This window comes from Aquarana catesbeiana, linkage group LG01 (assembly GCF_042186555.1).
Source record: "Aquarana catesbeiana isolate 2022-GZ linkage group LG01, ASM4218655v1, whole genome shotgun sequence".
Lineage (NCBI taxonomy): Eukaryota > Metazoa > Chordata > Amphibia > Anura > Ranidae > Aquarana > Aquarana catesbeiana.
The window spans coordinates 402,274,670-402,290,974 of NC_133324.1; the positions used below are offsets into that span (position 1 = coordinate 402,274,670).

Here is a 16,305-nt window from a genome sequence, read left to right on the forward strand (position 1 = left end):
GAGGGGGAATGTTGTGGTTTGTGGGTTTTTTTTGCAGGGGGGGGGGGAGAAAAGTTACTTTCTCATTCCTGATTAGTCATTTGCCCTTTGACAGTGTGAGGAAAGCCGATAACGGTACATAAAGGGAAGTTGGCATTGATAATCAGGGCACTGATTATCGGTGTCCTGATCAGTACCCATCAGTGAAGGAGGAAAAATTATGGTTTTGCAAAATTTTATAACGCACTAAAGTGTGGGGTTTTTTTTTTCCTCACAATTTTCTGTCTCTTGTTTAGCAAAAAATAATGGTAATTAAATGCCACAAAGGACTCAACTTGTGTACAAAATTTTCATATGGGTAGAGTTGCATAACTGCGCAATTGTCATTCAAAGTGTGACAGCACTAAAAGCTGAAAATTAGCCTGGCAGACATCTCCTGGACTTATTCTAGTTTTATCAATCTTTGTGTGTTTTCTCCAGAACGGGACACTGTATTCTAAATGAGGTATCACTAAAGATGTATAGGGGAATCTGGACTACCTCCTAGGTGCATTTTACATTTAGAAACAATGTGCCATGCTGCTTACAACTTTCACACCGGGCACTTCCACTGCATCCCCCACCTTCGATGTTTGATGTGACTTTACCACCAAAAGCCTCCTGATTTTAGAAAATCATGTCTGGGGGTTATAAGGTGTGGGGTTTTTTTTTTTTTTGTTTTTTTTTTTTTTTTTTTTTTTTGTTTTCTAGCCACCAAAGGGGCTGATCTGCACATGAATGTATCCATTGTCAAAGTTGCTAATGGGACTTAAATATTACAGTATATACAGTAAATTCACCACCCCCAATTTAAACCTTCCAATTTGATTTTTCTGCAGACCAGAGAACATGCAGGGAGACCGAAGTAAATTGTGGACCTAGTTCTACACAATGCATCCCCCTTTTTTGGGTGTGTGATGGTGAAAATGATTGTGACAGTGAAGAGGATGAAGCGAACTGCCGTAAGTTCATGACTGTGTGGGGGGTTTTCAACTTTAAGGTTGTAGATAAAGCCCTGCTTTTTTGTGTCCAACCAGCTGTTATAGACTACCTATTAGGTAATTAACCCAAGCACTGTAAACAAGACTTGCCATTTAATTATTTAATTCAGGTTACAATCGGTAGAAGCGTTGTAGGGCTGTGTAGCTAGCAGAAATTGTTTTTTACAAACTGGCTGCAAATGAGCATTAGCTGGGCATCATTTATTTAGCTGTCTGCATAGCCAGCAGGGTCACAAGCATGGCGGTGAAGTGGAAAATGATTTTGCTGACAGTTTTAAAAATATTCTTAAAGCTCCTCGGCTGACTTGGCGACAATATCGAATGCGGCTGTGTCTCTGGGGGACAGTCCAGCTGGGGTTAACATTTTGGACACTTGGCAGCTTCCAAAAATCTATTTGCATACCTTGTTTTGTATGGATTTTTTTTTTCTTTAAAAAGTGTAATTCTATAGTGTGGCTGGTTTTAACTTAATTTTTAGAGGAAAGGCTTGAAAGCTAAATGCCTTTTGGGAAAATTTTGAAAAGGGGCTCAAAGTGCATGTAAGACCAGATTGATTTGACAGGTCTAGGTTTTTAGGCCTGATTCACACTTCTGCAGTTTGCATGTTGCAGGTGCATTTTGTGTTTTTCAATGCATGCTTTTCATCCATTGACTTCTATGGAACCAGAGCAGTCCCTGGCCCTTTCCATAAAATGCACAAATGTGAACTACATCCATAGGTAACCATGTTAAATGGAGTGTAGTGTTTCTGCAAAACTGAAAACGTGCTAAATGTATAGGTGTGAACCAGGCATTAATACACTCCAACGCTCTGGCATAAGAAAAATGTGCCTTGCGTTTTCAAGATGCCAACAGTATTTTGCAATGCCTACAGTATGGTTTTTAACTAACTATTTTTTTTTTTTTTTATTACTCTGCCTTCTCTTGCAGAGAATGTGACCTGCAGTCCAGCTGAGTTCACTTGCTCCAATGATCGCTGTATTTCCATTAGCTTTTACTGTAATGGTCACAAAGACTGTACTGATGGAAGTGATGAAGTAAACTGCACTCCTCCAACATGTGGGGCTCATGAGTTTCAGTGCAAGAACTCTTCATGCATACCACTGAACTGGGTATGTGATGATGATGCAGATTGTGCCGACCACTCAGATGAGTCTATAGAACAGTGTGGCCGCCAGCCAGTTACTCCCCATAGATGTTCCCCCAATGAGATTCCTTGTGGCTCTGGAGAATGCATTCACAGGAAGTGGCGGTGTGATGGTGATGCTGACTGCAAGGATAAGAGTGATGAAACTAACTGCCGTAAGTCAATTATCTTGTATTCAGTATAGGATTCGTTTACAATATTGTGGTTGTGTGTGTGTGTGTGGTGTGTGGGTTTTTTTTTTTTTTTCCTCCTCCAACTTTAGTCTAGTCAGATGGTCTGCACACACATACGCTCCTTAACCTGTATTTTGTAGCTAGAATAGGCATCCAATTGCCACAGGGATGCTACTGCTCAGCTTTGTTTCATGAGAACTGACAGTCTGTGTAAGCTTGTGAAAAAAATCCAGAAGGAATTTGAATTCTTGTAGTAAACACTGCAGTTCTTGTTGACCTAGTAATTTTTCATTTTGTGGTGCTGTGAATGTTACCCATAGCAGTGCCATCCTTTTTTCTGCTGTTAGCCTGGGGTGGTGCCTGGTGTCCTAATCTTCACGGCTCCACTGATGACAAAATTGTCTATTAAAAAAAAAAAAAAAAAAAAACGTGTTCACAGTGCTGCTTCTATGAACCATTAATATACATATACACGCATCAAATATGTCATATAACATGTATAATTGCTCAATGTCAATATAGTGAAAATAAAGTGCAATCAATAACGTTCAACAGATGTGCAATCAATGAAGTTCATCCAGTGTAGGGTACAGGGCTGGTGACATGTTGACATAATCTTGGTGCCTTCCTGTGCTCCCCTCCTGGGTCCCCACTCACCAGATGAAGATGACAAATGTGCCTGTGTATATCAAGATGGTGCCTCCTGTCCAACAAATAGGCATGTTGATCGTGCCTCAGAGAATGGGATCTCCTCTACCACATAACGTAAGTCCTACACACTTTACTCTGTCAAAGGACGGTCGAGATAGTAAAGTTCGGGCAAATGAAGGAAAGAGGACATATAGTGTAATACTGCAAGATTTATTAAAAGGTTTAAAATCATTACACTTGCATCAGAATCTTTAAAACGTGCACAATTGCCCCCTTGGCATCCAAACAACCTTCACAGATTATCCTTAGCTTGACATGTTTCGCCCGTCCCACTGGGCGTCATCAGAAGCTTGTGGAGTCTGTGATTGGCTGTCTTTTATACTTTAAGTACCGCCTACTACACCAATGACTCCCACTAATCTCATTGATGGTGCAGTATGAAATTGGCCTCCCTTCCGATTTCCGCCGGGACCAGAAGTGGTCAGCGGTGCCAAAAGTGATGTAATCCTTGTTGATAAAAGGTAAACGCCAGCATCCTGCTTCCTGAAGTGACCAGGCGCCATCTAGTGTTAGTAGTTGGGTATTGCATTAAAAACAGACCATGATATAGTACATTATATAAACCATTGTCACAATAACAGTATACTCCATATGAAAAAAAATATACACAAACAAATAATAATCTAATAGTTGGGAATGACATAATGACGGAAGAAGTAAAATAAAAATAATTAAAAAAAAAACAATCAAATTACTAATAAAACAATTTATGTGCAGGTCCACATTTAACCCTTTCGGCGTTAAGGACTAATTTATATATCCATTAAGTCTCGTTTTGGGAGATGGCCTGTTTAAGATTGGTGCCCCTCCAATGGTTTTTTGATTATCTTGTTTTTATCTTTATATTTTTTTTATTTTAATTTTTTATATTTTATTTTTTTGTATCCTATAATTTTATTTTACTTAACACCAGTTCTTCCATCATTATGTCATTCCCAACTATTGGATTATTTGTGCATATTTTTCTTCATATGGAGTATACTGTTATTGTGACAATGGTTTATATAATGTAATATATCCTGATCTGTTTTTAATGCAATACCTAATGACTAACACTAGATGGCTCCTGGTCACTTCTTGTTAATTCAGGAAGCAGGATGCTGGTATTTAACTTTTATCAAAAATGATTACATCACTTCTGGTGCCGCTGACCACTTCCGGTTCCGGCGGAAACCGGAAGTGAGGCCAATTTCATACTGCGCCATCAGTGAGAGTAGTTGGAGTCATTGGGTGTAGTAGGCGGTACTTAAAGTATGTAAGACAGCCAATCAGACTCCACAAGCTTCTGATGATGCCCAGTGGGAGGTGATAAACATGTCAAGCTAAGGATAATCTGTGGGCTTTGGATGCCAAGGCGGCAACTTTGCACGTTTTTAACCACTTCAAGACCGCCACACGACGATGTACGTCCTAAGTTTGAACGGGGATATCGTTGTTATGGCAGCAGCTAGTTGCCATAACCCCGGTATCTCCGTTTTCCTGCAGCGGCCGTCTTTCAGATAAAAGTGGCCCCTGCGGCAGATTCGCAGCGAGATCACTTTTATCGGTGGCGGGAGAGGGGGCCCCCCCTCCTGCCGCGATCTGGTGCCCTCCGCCGCTTACCGGAGCCGTCGGTAGCGACGGAGGCGATCGCGTCCTATCCTGTGGTGTGTCTGGAGACAAGTGAGGCCAAGATGGCGCTCACTCGTCTCCAATACACTGCTGGGCGGAAGCGACGTCAATACGTCACTTCCGTCCACGCCTCTTAAAGGCACATATTTTCAAATGTCATTTTTCTAAATGACTTTTTTTTTTTTTTTTTTTTTTTTTTTGCATTTTAGTGTAAATATGAGATCTGAGGTCTTTTTGACCCCAGATCACATGTTTAAGCGGTCCTGCCATGCTTTTTTCTATTACAAGGGATGTTTACATTCCTTGTAATAGGAATAAAAGTGACACCTTTTTTTTTTTTTTTTTTTTCCTGTAAAAATAAATAAAATATTGCAAAATAAATAATAAAAATTAAAAAAAAAAAAAAAAAAATTTTAAACCACCCCCCCCCGTCCCGATGAGCTCGCGCACAGAAACAAACGCATACGCGAGTAGTGCCACATATGAAAACTGGTCAAACCACACATGTGAGGTATTTCCGCGACGGGAAGAGCAATAATTCTAGCCCTAGACCTCCTCTGTACCGCAAAATATGCAACCTGTAGAATTTTTTTAAACGTCGCCTATGGAGATTTTTGAGGGTAAAAGTTGACGCCATTCCATGAGCGGGCGCAATTTTCAAGCATGACATGTTGGGTATCAATTTACTTGGCATAACATTATATTTCACAATATAAAAAATAATTGGGCTAACTTTACTGTTTTATTTTTTTATTCAAAAAAGTGAATTTTTTCCAAAAAAAGTGCACTTTTAAGACCGCTGCACAAATACGGTGCAAAAAAAGTATTGCAATGACCGCCATTTTATTCTCTAGGGTGTTAGAACCCCCAAACATATGTTTTTTTTCTTCTAAGTAATTTTCTAGCAGAAAAACCTGTTTTAAACATGTAAACACCTAAAATCCAAAACGAGGCTGGTCCTTAGGTGGTTAAAGATTCTGATGTAATGATTTTAAACCTTTTTAATCTTGCAGTATTACACTATGTCCTCTTTCCTTCATTTGCCCAAACGTCACTATCTCGACCATCCTTTGACAGAGTAAAGTGTGTAGGACTTGTATCATGTGCTAGAGGAGATCCCATTCTCTGAGGCACGATCAACCTACCTATTCGTTGGACAGGAGGCACCATCTTGATATACACAGGCGCATTTGTCTGAGTGGGGACCCAGGAGGGGAGCACAGGAAGTCACCAAGATTATATCAACAGGTCACCAGCCCTGTACCCTACACTTGATTAACTTTATTGATTGCACTTTATTGCACTATATTGACATTGAGCACTTTATTATACATGTTATGACACATATTTGATGCGTGTATATTAATGGTTCGTAGAGGCAGCGCTGAGTATAAATTCTTTTTTTGTCACTTTTTGGGGTACAACAGTATGTATGTTTGTTTGTGTGTTTTTTTTTTTTTTTTCCCACGGAGTGGGTTTAATTCATTTTTTAAAATTGTCAAGTTTTGTCCATCGTAAAAAAAAAAAAAAAAAAAAATAAAAAAAAAAAAATCATCATATTTGTATTCGCGCAGGAAATGGCAATGTAGATCCACAGCCCTTTCTACAGATATTTAAATATACTGCATCCCTGGTACATTAATTGTGGTTTTAAAAGGGCATTCATGTCCCATATTCCAAGTTTTAACGGGATTGTATTTTAGGGTTTCTGCCAAGTCAGTGTCTTTTCTGCAGTGTTCAGATGGCTTCATAAGACTGAGCATTATGAAGGTATACAGCTTCTGCGGTGCTCTGTTTAGAAAACCCATAGTACTACCAATGGCCATGGGTACAGGCTTCCCTTTTTTAAATGTTTTTAACCCCCTGTGGGCTGCTGTCTTTTCCAGCATGTCCGTCCACTCAAAGCCAGACAGGTGGACTTCGCTTTTTTTTTTTTTTTTTTTTTTTTTTTTGATAAACTATCCAGTATGTGCAGCCTGTGTACCGGCCTTTTCGAAATGAAAAGGATAATTTAGCCTATGAGAACCTGCTATTGTAATAGACAAATCAATGGGCATGTGCTGATTGCTATTGTCATTCAAAACCATGAATGCCAGCTTCAAAATGATCTGAACTGTAGACATTGTGGTGTTTAGTTTATATATACATTTTTTTTTTTTTTTTTTTTTTTCCCCCCCCTTAGCACCTCGTACATGTCAGCCTGACCAATTTAAATGTGAAGATGGGAACTGTATACATGGCACTCGACAATGTGATGGTGTGAGAGACTGCCTTGATGGCACTGATGAAATCCGCTGTAAAAATGGTGGGCACATATTGTGGCTTTATTTCCGGTGTATATCTGTGCAGAAAACGTAAGTGCCTGTCTGATGGTTCTTCCTCATTTCCCCTATACTGGTTGACTTCAGTCATTCAGTGTTCAGGACCTGGTAAATTCAAGTGCCGATCTGGCGAGTGCATCAGTTTAAACAAGGTTTGCAACCAGGAGTTTGATTGCAAAGATGGCAGCGATGAACCCGCAAAGGACTGTGGTAAGTAGCTTTGTATTCTGGCTGCATCCAGAAATGTGTGTGTGAATGTGAGCTGTATGGAGCATTTTTAGCCCCCACTGTAGTCCTTGCTGTAATTGGCCACAGGGTTTTTTTTGGGTATAAAGGGGGGGGGGGGGGCATGCTTTAAGTGCATCTCAGACTAATGCCTAATCTCTCATTCTGCAGTTCTCCTTTTTAAACTTGCTGCCTTTTTGACATTTCTAGTTATGGCAAGGCCTGTGGAGTAGTTGCAGTTGGCAACTAAGCAGCAGTTTTTGTGGTTTAAACTGGTCTGGCTGCTAAATTCTCTTGGAGGGGAAATGGTTTCTCAAAGGTCTTGCCTCTATCCCTTTTTTAGGTGTAAATGAATGTTTCGTCAATAATGGTGGTTGCTCTCACCACTGTCGAGATCTGGATATTGGCTATGAATGTGAGTGTCCAGCTGGCTTTGAACTGATTGACCGAAAGACATGTGGCGGTAAGTGTGTAGGGTGTTTTTTTTTTGTTTTTTTTTTTTCTCCTCCAGCCAACACCTGTAAAAACACCCCTGTAACGTTTGTTTTGCTGTCTGCCCCTGGTCAGAAGATTTCACCTCACTTTCTGTCCCAGTGACAATTGGATTTAGAAAAATTTAGGTTGTGGAGACACCTTTTTCCCATAACTTACAGGAGTGAATTTCCTTTCACTTCCTGTTGTCTCCCTCCGTTTGTAAGTCAGATGTTTGTAATCCGGGGACCGCCTGTATGTGTATTTGCTTTAACATGGTTGCCTTTAAGATCCTACAAATTTGACAGGTGCGTTTGACATGCACTTAACCACCTTTTTTAGTTGACCTGCCTCAAGCTGGCTCTGTATTCATTGACTTGTATAGGAATACTAACTTGCCTTATGTGAAAGGCCATCATCACAGGCTTGTTTTGATTTAAGCAGTTTGCATTCCCATGAAGTCTATGCGAATGTATAACCTGCTTGAAGCAAGTTAGGTGGTCGGATGCACTATCCATTCTGAAGAGTCTCAAACTGATGCCATTGACTGGCCCTAATGGCCCAGGTAAAACTACTAGATACACCCCTTGATAGAGCAGTGGCGCGTTTATCCCCTCCCCCCACTTCACACTATTTTCAGCCATGACTGTAAATGCACTTAAATTAACGCTGCATGATCTTGGAAGCAAAAGCATTTTGAAGTAAGCTGATGCAGCTTTGGAGGTAAAATGCCATACACATGAAAAGGCTTTATTTGGCAGTCAACACAGGCGCTAATATACCAGTCGGCTTTACTTGTTAGGTGAATAGATCTCTGAATTTATACAAGTGTGGATTTTTTTTTTTTTTTGTTTACATACACTAACTCCATTGGCACCATGTCACATGACTCATTTCAGAACACTTTGCTACTGATGTACATCTTTCAATTCAAGAACTTTTTTTTTTTTTTTTTTTTTAAGATATTGATGAATGCCAAAATCCAGGCATCTGCAGTCAAATATGTGTCAATCTGAAAGGAGGCTACAAGTGTGAGTGCAGCAAAGGGTATCAGATGGACCTATACACAGGAGTGTGCAAGGCAGTAGGTAAGGTTTGAAATCTTGATTTGCTGTGCTTAGTCTCCAGATAGCAATTTGTATCATGTAACTTGCAGTATATTCTTCCCTGTATTCAACAACCCCTTTGTGAATGTCAGGTTCACCCTTCATGCAGCTCAGTGAACCCTTAAAAATATACTAAATTGTGCAAGTCTGACTAGTGTACAAGAGACCAGACTGTCGCATTCTGCATGGACTGCAGGTAGATAAGGATTCAGTCTAAAACTCCAATTAACGAGCACTCTCTAACATGTACAATCACATAGGGGCATGCTAGCCATTTTGTGAAGGGAATAAAGCTGTTATGTATGTTTAAGCAAAAAAAAATACATGTTAGGACCTACTTGACATGTATAGTTGCAAGGTACTGCACTTTCTAGTAACTGCTCCCTTCCACTACCTCACTGAGTAGTGTGGATTCAGCAATTGGCACACTGCTTCACCATCAGTATTTGGAAGTGCTTGCAGTCTCAGTTGGAAGGGACGTTACAAAGAGAAACTTACAATAAAGTAGTAGTGATGTTTCCCAAGTCATCCTCCAGGAGGATCACATGAGCCCACTGTCCTGGAAAAGGAGTTATCCAGTAATCGTGTGGTTTTTCTTATGTTGACCTCTGAATGGGTTTGCATATTGAAGGGGCATGTCAAAGCTATTGGCCAGGTACTACTGGTAAAAATCGTCTAGAACCGATGTGGATGGCTGAGGAGCCACCTGATATTTCCAGACAACAATTTTGCCACCCCCTTCTGGAGCCTTCCACAGTTGTTTGCGAAGTTTCATCTGTCTTTGGGAGCCTGGCATTGGGTAGCTGAGCACAAGGAGATCAGGAGGTATCATTCTGATCTATAGCCAGTGGGTCAGTTTTTGGAGCTATAGGTTCCCAGCAACTCTTAAGCGCAGATCAGGGAATTTTTTACAGCTTGGACCAATGGAGGTATGAATACTTGAAAGATCCTGTGAAAAATCACTGTAGAGGCTATTGCTGCAATGATCTTTTAATGTCTTCTGGGGAGGTAAAGTACACTTTCCCAGCATGGGCACCATTCAGAGGACAATGCAAAAAGTCAGTGCTTTGAGGAAATGGGTAGCTAATAAAACCAAGGTCATATACAAACCCTCAACCAAAAACCTAACATGCAGCACCAAAAATTTTAATGCATAAATAACTCAAAATTTCTTCCTGCCATTTATAAATAGCCTACACTCGCCTGCCACGTTATTAGGTACACTTGCTTGGTAACACAAATTGCTAATCGGCCAATCACATGGCAGCAACTCTATGCATTTAGGCATCTAGACATGGTGAAGACTACTTGCTGAAGTTCAAACCGAGAATCCGAATAGGGGAGAAGGGTATTTAACTGACTCTGAATGTGGCATGGTTGTTGGTGCCAGGCTGGTCTGAGTATTTCAAAAACTGCTGATCTACTGGGATTTTCACACACAACCATCTCTATGGTTTAGAGAATAGTCCAAAAAGAAAATATCCAGTGGCAGTGGTGTGGACAAATTTTATTGTTGAGGTCAGTATTGTTGCTGGCCATGTCATTCCTTTATGACTACAGTATACCCATCTTATGGTGCATTATCCTGCTGGAAGTAGCTATCAGATCACAAAGCTCAAATCATCTCACCACTGGTGTCTTAAACAAGATGTTCACTGTACTACAATGGCCTCCAGTCACCAGATCTCCATCCAATAGAGCACCTTTGGGATGCGGTGTAACATGGATGTGCAGCCATCAAATAAGGTCAATATGGACCAAAATCTCCAGGGAATGTTTCCATCACCTTTAAATCTATGCATTGCCGAATTAAGGCAGTTCTGAAGGTAAAATGGGGTACTAGAAAGGTGTGGCTGAGTCTATAGAACTAGTATAATGTAAAGCACGGTGTAACACCCATTAATTAGAAATTGTGCATATAAGGGTTTCTCCAGTTAATTCAAAGGTGAAGATACATAAAGAAATATAAAACTTCCACTAGTTCATATAACAGTTTATCCAGCGAAGAAACTTCAATCTGTGGACTTCATCAAACCATTACTCAAGAATCAAATGCTTTAGTAAATATGGATAGGCCCCCCTTGTCAGCTCTGGCCCCTTATACTGCACTGACTACTTTCTGCTTTTCCACTGGGGCAGTAGTAGCTGCATAGAAGAAAAGCTCATAAACCAGAGCCAGATGGATGGCTCGTAGTTTAGTATAGCTTAATAAATTATCCCTAATAAAAATACAATGACCAGAATAAAAAATTAGTATCAATAGTGAAAGCTATTGGCTCTGGTTTCAGCTTTTCTCCTACAGCTACTGTACTGCAGTTTCTACTGCCCCCGGTGGAGAAGAGGAACATGGTTTATTTAAAGGGGCTGATGCTGACTTGAGAGGATGCTACCCATATTTACTAAAGCGATATATGCTGCTCACCCCTTTGCAGCCAACTTTTCTGGTGACTGCAGTGATGGTTGTGGTTTGATGTCCACAACCTGAAGCTTTGTTCCCATTCCCCTCTAATCGTCCATGTTTCGCTAATTTCAAACCATCTTCTTCGGGGATATACTGCCACCATATATACAACTATACCACTGATTGGTATAACTCTGCTTGACAGCGAAGGAGACTCCACACCACCCTGGGCTTATGCAACCTCTTTTATTTTTTTGACAAACTGTTCTTGATCCTGTTTTTACGACCTGCACGGTCCTAGTTGCTGGGAACTTTCTGTCCTGAACCTGGGAGGCGATTGTAGACCTACCCATGAACAGTGGTATAGTTGGCATATGGTGGCGGTATAGCCCTCATGTTTGAAATTCCCTAAACAAGTTGGATTTCCATTTTTCCATAAACAGCCTTGGAGCAATATACAGTCATGGAGGTTTATTTGACAGGAGGGAGAGAATTTATACTTTTTCCAAAAAAGTCCCCAAAAAAATGATTGGATACTATAATGGGATGATGGTAACCTTTACCCCACATCAATTCAATGGTTTTTCTGTTATTTTTGTTTTCTGCTTTATAGGTAGGGAGCCAAGTCTCATATTTACAAATCGCAGAGATATACGGAAAGTTGGACTTGAAAGAAGGGAATATATTCAGTTAGTGGAACAGTTGCGGAATACAGTTGCCCTGGATGCTGATATTGAAGGACAAAATCTGTTCTGGGCTGACATGCATCAAAAGGCAATATTTCGGTATGGCTAATAAGTCTAATTGACTTTAAAAATGTTTTTTTTGGGTTTTTTTTATTTATAATGCTTCAAAAGTGTGTAGTTTTTGTTTTTTTTGTTAACCTGATGGCTACAGCATGGCCAGCTAGTTCTTGGAGAGAGTCTATTGACATGCTTGCACTTATCACGCATGCAGCTGGGAGTGTCTGTGATGGCTGGGTTCTCTGACCCAGCGCATCACTGATCTGGGTAAAGGGCCAATCACAGCGGCCCTTTACCACGTGATCGCTCCATCCAATGACAGAACAATCCCCTTGTCAACAAACCGGCGTAATGTCCAGTTCAGCTCTCCTCACACCGATCAATACAACGTGTGAGTGGGCTGGATTCAAAATGCCAAATCCATGCCATCACAGTGCCTGACAAGAGTGTAATTGGTGGTCAGGAAATTGGATGCAATTTATGTCCCTAGAACACCTGAATTCCCTGCATGTGGGTCCTCTGTATGTGGCCAGGCTGTGTAAAGTCTCAAGTCTTCAAGTCTCACACGTGTGATATTGCCATACTCGGAGTAGCACAATTTGATTTTGGCATGTACGTGCTATGTGTTAAAATATATTTCTATAAATGGACAACTTTGTGTGGGGTGGGGGGGGGGATTTCCAAAAACTTTGGGGGGGGGGGGACCTGTTCAAAAGACTCATTATGCCTTGCCTCCTAGATTGTGTTGGTGTTTGCTTTCCAAAATTGGGCCATTTTGTGGGCATTTCCATTGTCCTGGTGCTCCAGGGCCCAAAAGTGTGATGGGTAGTCAAGAAATTAGATGTGTAATTTATATACCTAGAACACCTGACGGTGATCACTGCATGTTGAGCCTCTGTGGCTAGGCTGTGAAAGTCTCACACGTGGCATCGCCATACCTGTGATTGTGGGGTGTATGCATATGCTATGTGAGAAATCTGTTAACCTACCTGGCGGTATGATTATTTCGGATTTTAGGTGCTGAAAGCGGTACAATTATTTTGCATGGAAATTTGGCGTTTTATATTGTAGGTCTGTAAATCTTAACAATAACACACTTAAATCTGTCCAAACCAGAGTCTAGTAGATATCCCGGGTATGATAAAGTTTGAAACACAAAAACATAAATTATAATATAATAAATAAAAATAAATAATTAAAAAAAAAAAATAGTAATAATAAATTTCCCCACAATTCACTATCGCTCAATTCTGCAAGTGTTCTAATTTACTATCGCTGTTTTCTAGCTGGTCTAAAGCCACTTTTGACGTAAAGGGACACTTTTTGGTTGCTATGGACAATCTCCAGTTTCCAGGCAGAAAGAACAGTGTATATCATGTAAAACTGCATGCAGGGCATGGGCCAAAGCACTGGGGACAAAAGGGATGTGAAATCATTTCATACAGTACTGTAATCTGTAATCTGTAAGATTACAGTACTGTGTGTTATGATTTTTACTTTTTTTTTTTTAATTTGCCGCCAGGCTCCGCCCCCGTGCGTCGCGCCGCTCGCAGGGAACGGAGCCTGGCATGGAGAGGCTTCGGAGGAGGACGGAGTCCTCGGACACTGCGGGTGACATCGCAGGATCCCGGGGACAAGGTAAGTAAAGCCGCCCCAGGATCCTGCAATGCGATCCCGAGTGTGGCTCGGGGTTACCGCTAATGGTACTGAATTTTAACCCCGAGCCACACTCGGGAATACCGCCAGGGAGGTTAATGAACATTTTGTGGGGGGAGGAGTTTTGTGGTTGGTTGTGTTGGGTGGTTGGTTGTGTTTGTGGTTGGTTGTGTGTGTTTTTTGCAAAGAATTGTGTTTAAAAAAATTACTACTTCCAAAAACTCACCATGCCTCTTATTAACCTTTTTTAGAATGTCTACTTTCCAAAGGGTCATTTGGATGGTATTTGTACTGTCCTAGCTTGTTGGTGTTTCAAAATTAGGTTGTCAGTACATCAGGTGTGCAATTTTCAAGAATTGGCACCATAGCTTTCATAGACTCTAACCTTCACAAAGACCAAATGATATACACTGATTTGGGTTATATTTACCAAAGATCTGTAGCAGTATACGTGTAGCCAACAATGACTAACTTGCAAAATGTTTTAACAAATGAAACAATACTTTTTTTGTACAAGTTTGGTGTGTATGTATGTATATATGTATGTGTGTGTGTGTGTGTGTGTGTGTGTGTGTGTGTATATATATATATATATATATATATATATATATATATATATATATATATATATATATATATATATATATATATATATATATATATATATATATATATATATATTTTTTTTTGTGCTATAAATGAAAAGTGGTGATATACCACCAAAAAGCTCTTTGTGTGGGGAAAAACACACATTTTCATATTGGTACAGTGTTGCATGGCTGAGTAAGTGTCATTCAAATTGTGAGTGCTGAAAATTGGCCTGTTAGGAAAGGGGTATAAGTGGCAAGTGGTTTACACTAGATGTATATAATCTCCACACAATTGGAGGTGTAATCATTTTGTGTAATAACTTATTCCAGTTTAGCTACTAGTAATATGTAAAACTAGTTTGGAAGAGTTTTGTTTAACTAAAAGTAGTTCTACACTCTGGCCTTCAGTTTGCCTTAAGATGGCCTAAAGGACTGCTCATTGTTTCTTTCAGTTTGAGACCCTTTTGTTTAACATCAATATGCTCTAGTAGTGTCGGCTGCATTTCATTACTCGGGCTTTGTCTGAGCAATGTGCATGTTTTCATGATGCAATGCAGGAGAGCAATTTGACGGTTGTCACCCTGTATCAGGAAGTGCCAAATCAGGACCTGCATAGCAGGATCACAGATATTAAAATGAGAGCTCCTTTTTTTTTTTTTTTTTTTTTTTTTTTTTTTTTTTTAATTGCCTTATACAGCCCACAGTCCTTTTTCTTGTCTGGTAAAAAGCCTAGGCTTGCCAGGAAGGGAGGGGGATGAGTCCTATGAAAGATGCAGGACTGGAGGTGGGCCTCTGTGTAAAATCCAGGAAGTAAACAGACAGCAGCATTCGCTGCCCTACAGTTAAAATTGATGCAGCCAGACTCGGTGGAGGGTGAATTCTGCAGCATATTTGGCAAGTACAGAATCAGTGTATATATAAAATAATATGCAAAGTGATGTGAGGCTTCAGAATGCCAAGTGGGTGTGTTGTGTGTGTGTGTGGTTTTTTTTTTTTTTTTTTTTTTTTTTTTAAGGGGTGCACCGAATGTGTTTTTTGGTGCCGATACTGAAAATGAAAAATGCACTAGGCCGAAAATTAATAAATAAAATTAATATGAATTTATTGACCATTATTGGCGCCTTTAAGAAAGTTCAAGAAAAATGCCATCTGCAGTCTCTGACAATCTCTTGTATCATGTCTGCAATATCTCTTGCTTAAAATTAAACACACTGCTAATAGTATTAGCAAAATTTTCATCCAGGCACCTCTAGCAGACATGGTACAGGAGATGGTCAGACTGCAGACAAGAGATCAATGCAGCCTCTCGCCAGTACCCGATGCATTTCGAGTGTTACTCTTGTTCAGGGGTGTATGATTGAGACCAGCACGACAAAAAGTCGTATAGTATTGCTTGGGAACATCCTATGTTACTGCATCCACTTTAAAATACTTTAAAAACCTATAGGGAGAATGCCACTGTTCCGTGCCAACACCTGATCCAGAATGGGTGGGCCACGAGTGCCAGGCACACAATCCCCAACAGAGGGCACGGGACACCTAAAGTGTGGAGTTTGTCCAAAGAGCGGGGCATCAATCCCTGCTGGGGTGTCCTGATTTGAGGAAGAGTGTCCTGCCTTATGGAATGACTGTCGCCGGCAAGTCGCTATGGGCGCCGCACTTCCAGAGCCCACACAGGGGTATGGTGAGGCCTTTCACTTTCCTCCAGGCCTTTGGCTTTGTGGATGTCTGGCGGGAACTTCAGCCTAGATCTCCACTTTACTTTTCTATTCCAGTTCACATAAGTTTATGCTGACTTGTATGTTCATGCCTCTGAATCACTTACCCCTTAGTACATAGGCTCTCTATCCCAACTTTTCCCTGGTCATGACACTCTTGTCCAGCCTCAGGCTTTTTTTTTTTTGCCCTGTGTGCATGAGGCCTATCATTTGATCTCTGGCCTCACCCGGTCATCTTTCATATCCAAACACAATTTTTCTGAAAATGGTAGGATCTTATGGGAGGCCCACAAAGCCATGATTTATGGTCACCTTATCCAGCTTGCTGCCTCTAGGAAGTGGAATGGGGAGCACAGGAATGGAGGAATTGACATCCATCCTAGATGTTGCAGATGCGGCCTGGAAGGCACGCC

General features: G+C 40.6%; 1 protein-coding gene across 1 annotated transcript in view; it reads left to right on the top strand.

The window, feature by feature from the left end:
- Positions 1-16,305, top strand: part of VLDLR (very low density lipoprotein receptor) — a 102,572-nt gene that overhangs the window by 48,682 nt on the left and 37,585 nt on the right. The window contains exons 4-10 of the mRNA XM_073634913.1: positions 858-980; positions 1,950-2,321; positions 6,844-6,966; positions 7,070-7,192; positions 7,551-7,670; positions 8,641-8,766; positions 11,799-11,970. Coding sequence (XP_073491014.1) covers positions 858-980; positions 1,950-2,321; positions 6,844-6,966; positions 7,070-7,192; positions 7,551-7,670; positions 8,641-8,766; positions 11,799-11,970 — 1,159 coding nt within the window. The remainder of the gene's footprint in view (positions 1-857; positions 981-1,949; positions 2,322-6,843; positions 6,967-7,069; positions 7,193-7,550; positions 7,671-8,640; positions 8,767-11,798; positions 11,971-16,305) is intronic.